This window comes from Alosa alosa, chromosome 12 (genome assembly GCF_017589495.1).
Source record: "Alosa alosa isolate M-15738 ecotype Scorff River chromosome 12, AALO_Geno_1.1, whole genome shotgun sequence".
NCBI lineage: Eukaryota > Metazoa > Chordata > Actinopteri > Clupeiformes > Clupeidae > Alosa > Alosa alosa.
This window is the reverse complement of record NC_063200.1, coordinates 14,245,954-14,248,572: the sequence shown is the minus strand read 5'-3', so window position 1 is coordinate 14,248,572 and position 2,619 is coordinate 14,245,954. Positions and strand designations below refer to the sequence as shown.

Genomic DNA, 2,619 nt, shown 5'->3' with positions numbered 1-2,619 from the left:
TGTGTGTGTGTGTGTGTGTGTGCACTTCATGCTGAGTTGCTGCAGTGCAGTTATTTATAGCATCTGAACAGAGGGCTATTGATGAGAGAGGAAAGCCTCCAGACTTCTCCTCTCTTTCCCCTCTCTTCTCCCCCTCTCTTCTCCTCCTCTCTCCTTCCCTTTCTTTCTCTCCTTCTCCCCTCTCTTCTTCTCTCACTCACTCACTTCCCCTTAGCAGCAGAGCTGTTGGACAGAGATAAGTACACACACACACACACACACACACACACACACACACACACCGGCACTCCACACAATACATTGGGTTGATTCAAGCAAGAATGGAAATTTCGCCTGAGAGAATTAACCAGAGACAACTGTTCGTGTGTGTGTGTGTGTGTGTGTGTGTGTGTGTGAGCAGCTGAAGCTCAGGAGACTGTGTGAAGGCTGCTTATGGCTCTAGTAATCTGATCCCATGGGCTTTGCATCTGTTGAAGAGCTCATGCATGTTTTCATTACTCATCTCATTGTGCTCTCTCTCTCTTGTACTCTCTCACTGTCTCTCTATATCACTCTCTCTCTCTCTTTCTCTCTCTCTCTGTCTCTCTCTGTCTCTCTCTCGCAGGTTTAAGCAAATCATTCCCAAGTTGGATCCCCCTCCCCAGCCAATCAACCGAAAGCGCTCAATCAGGACGCTCTCTCCTAGTTCGGAGGCGGACCCTAAACCCTCTTCCACGCCCCTGGCCACACCCACTCCCACCGTGTCCAATGGGAGCGGCTTCCCTGACCTGTGCTGCAGCTCGTCCTTCCCAGACGCCACGTCCTGCTCCGTCTCCCCCGGGGGCGATTTCTACTCGCTGACCAATGGCGACGCGGTGAGCGCGTCCCTCTCGTGCTCGTGTTCGGCCAGCGAGGACTCGGGCGTGCGCTCGGAGGAGAAGTCCCTGGTGTCGCCGCCACCGACGCTGCCAGGAGAGGACCCGTTTGAGGACCGCGTCTCCACCTTCCTGTCAGCGTCCAGCACGTGCAGCAGCCTCCCCGAGGACAGGGTCCCCGTCGCCGCGGAGACGGTTACCGTGATGCCGCCCCGCCCGGCGACCCCACACAGCTACGGCCACACGCTCCCGTTCTCGTCGCCGCTCAACGACACCTGCCTCCACATCAGCCTGAGCGAAGACGAGCTGCTGGAGTCCACTGCCTGAGAGAAGCCCAGCCGCAGCTCACCGCGCTGGGCAGGGCCTCTACTCTGGCCCCAGGCTTCACCTGAGGCCTACTGGAGCCTTCAGTCCAGTTCCGTCCAGTGCGCTACTGCTCAGCATCAATAGCAGTCTTCCATCTCTTTACTTTTTATTTCCTAATCTTTTATTTTCCTCTCCGAAGTCGCTGTGGTTTCCGAGTCGACTCAAGTGCTTCCAGGTCTGGAAGGGAGGCCCTGGGATGTGGTTTTCTCTGGATGAACCAGTTTATGGGGGTCTGGAGACGACGTCTGCGGTTTCTCCTGAGAGCGAGCCAGTTCTCGGACATTTCTAAACCAGAGACTGACTCTGTGAGAATGCCAATGGGACAGATATTTTTTTATATGAAAAAGAAACTGTTCACAGAAAACAATGAAGAAGAAATATGAAATATGATTGAATGACTAGATGCTGTATTTTTGTATAGAGGAGATGGGGTATTAGATTTGATCCTGTTGTAGCTGCTGTAGTGTGTGTTTAGTGTGTAGGGAGGTACTGCATCATCAGTAGTAATGAACACACACACACACACACACACACACACACTGTGATTTTTAAGTAGTGGCAGGGAAGGCACACACACACTTTCTTTACACTGCAGTAGACATCAGAGAGATAGTAACCTACTGAAGACTGTAGTTTTAATTTGTAGATTTGATGATTGTTTTGTTTACTGTTGTTGTTTACATGTTGGTTTGTTGATGGGTTGAGACGGGTACGAGCAGAGCCACTCATACACACACACACTACTCCTCCGGACTGAGGGCGATAAGAAGACGAGAGAAACAAGCAGGTTGAAGATAAAAAGGCAAAAGAAAGTGTCAGAGAAGTGGTGTGTGTGTGTGTGTGTGTGTGTGTGTGTGTGCGTGCGTGTATTTGTGTGTGTATGGGGGGATGTGTGTATGTGCGTTTGTGTGTGTGTATGGGTATGTGTGTATATGTGTTTGTGTGGGTGGGTGTTTCTGAGTGTGTGTGTGTATGTGTGGGTTGGTGGGTGTTTCTGTGTGTGTGTATGTGTTTGGATGTGGGGGAGGGGGTGTTGCTGGGTGTAAAATGTCAAACAGAATTCATTAGTCAGATATACCTGCGGCAGGTTATTTTACTGTGAGCATATTGGTTTACTGAGGTGTCACAGCTGCGAGAACACCCGGTGAATAAAGATATTGAAATATTATCATGACACACACACACACACACACACACACATACACACACACAGACACACTCACGATATGTTGTATAACTGTGTTGTTGAATAAAGGAGCAATCAATTCTCCTGCAAACTGCTAAAAGGAAGACATAATTGGAAAGCAAGAGGGCAAAAACAGTGAGGCATAGTAATACACACACAGACAAACACACACACACACACACACACACACATATTTTCATGCTCAAAAAGATA

General features: G+C 49.8%; 1 protein-coding gene across 1 annotated transcript in view; it reads left to right on the top strand.

Moving 5' to 3' along the window:
- Positions 1-2,094, top strand: part of si:dkey-34e4.1 (carboxyl-terminal PDZ ligand of neuronal nitric oxide synthase protein) — a 73,984-nt gene extending 71,890 nt beyond the window's left edge. Inside the window, 1 exon segment of the mRNA XM_048259537.1 lies at positions 605-2,094. Coding sequence (XP_048115494.1) covers positions 605-1,181 — 577 coding nt within the window. The 3' untranslated portion in view covers positions 1,182-2,094.
- Positions 2,095-2,619: the final 525 nt, after the last annotated feature.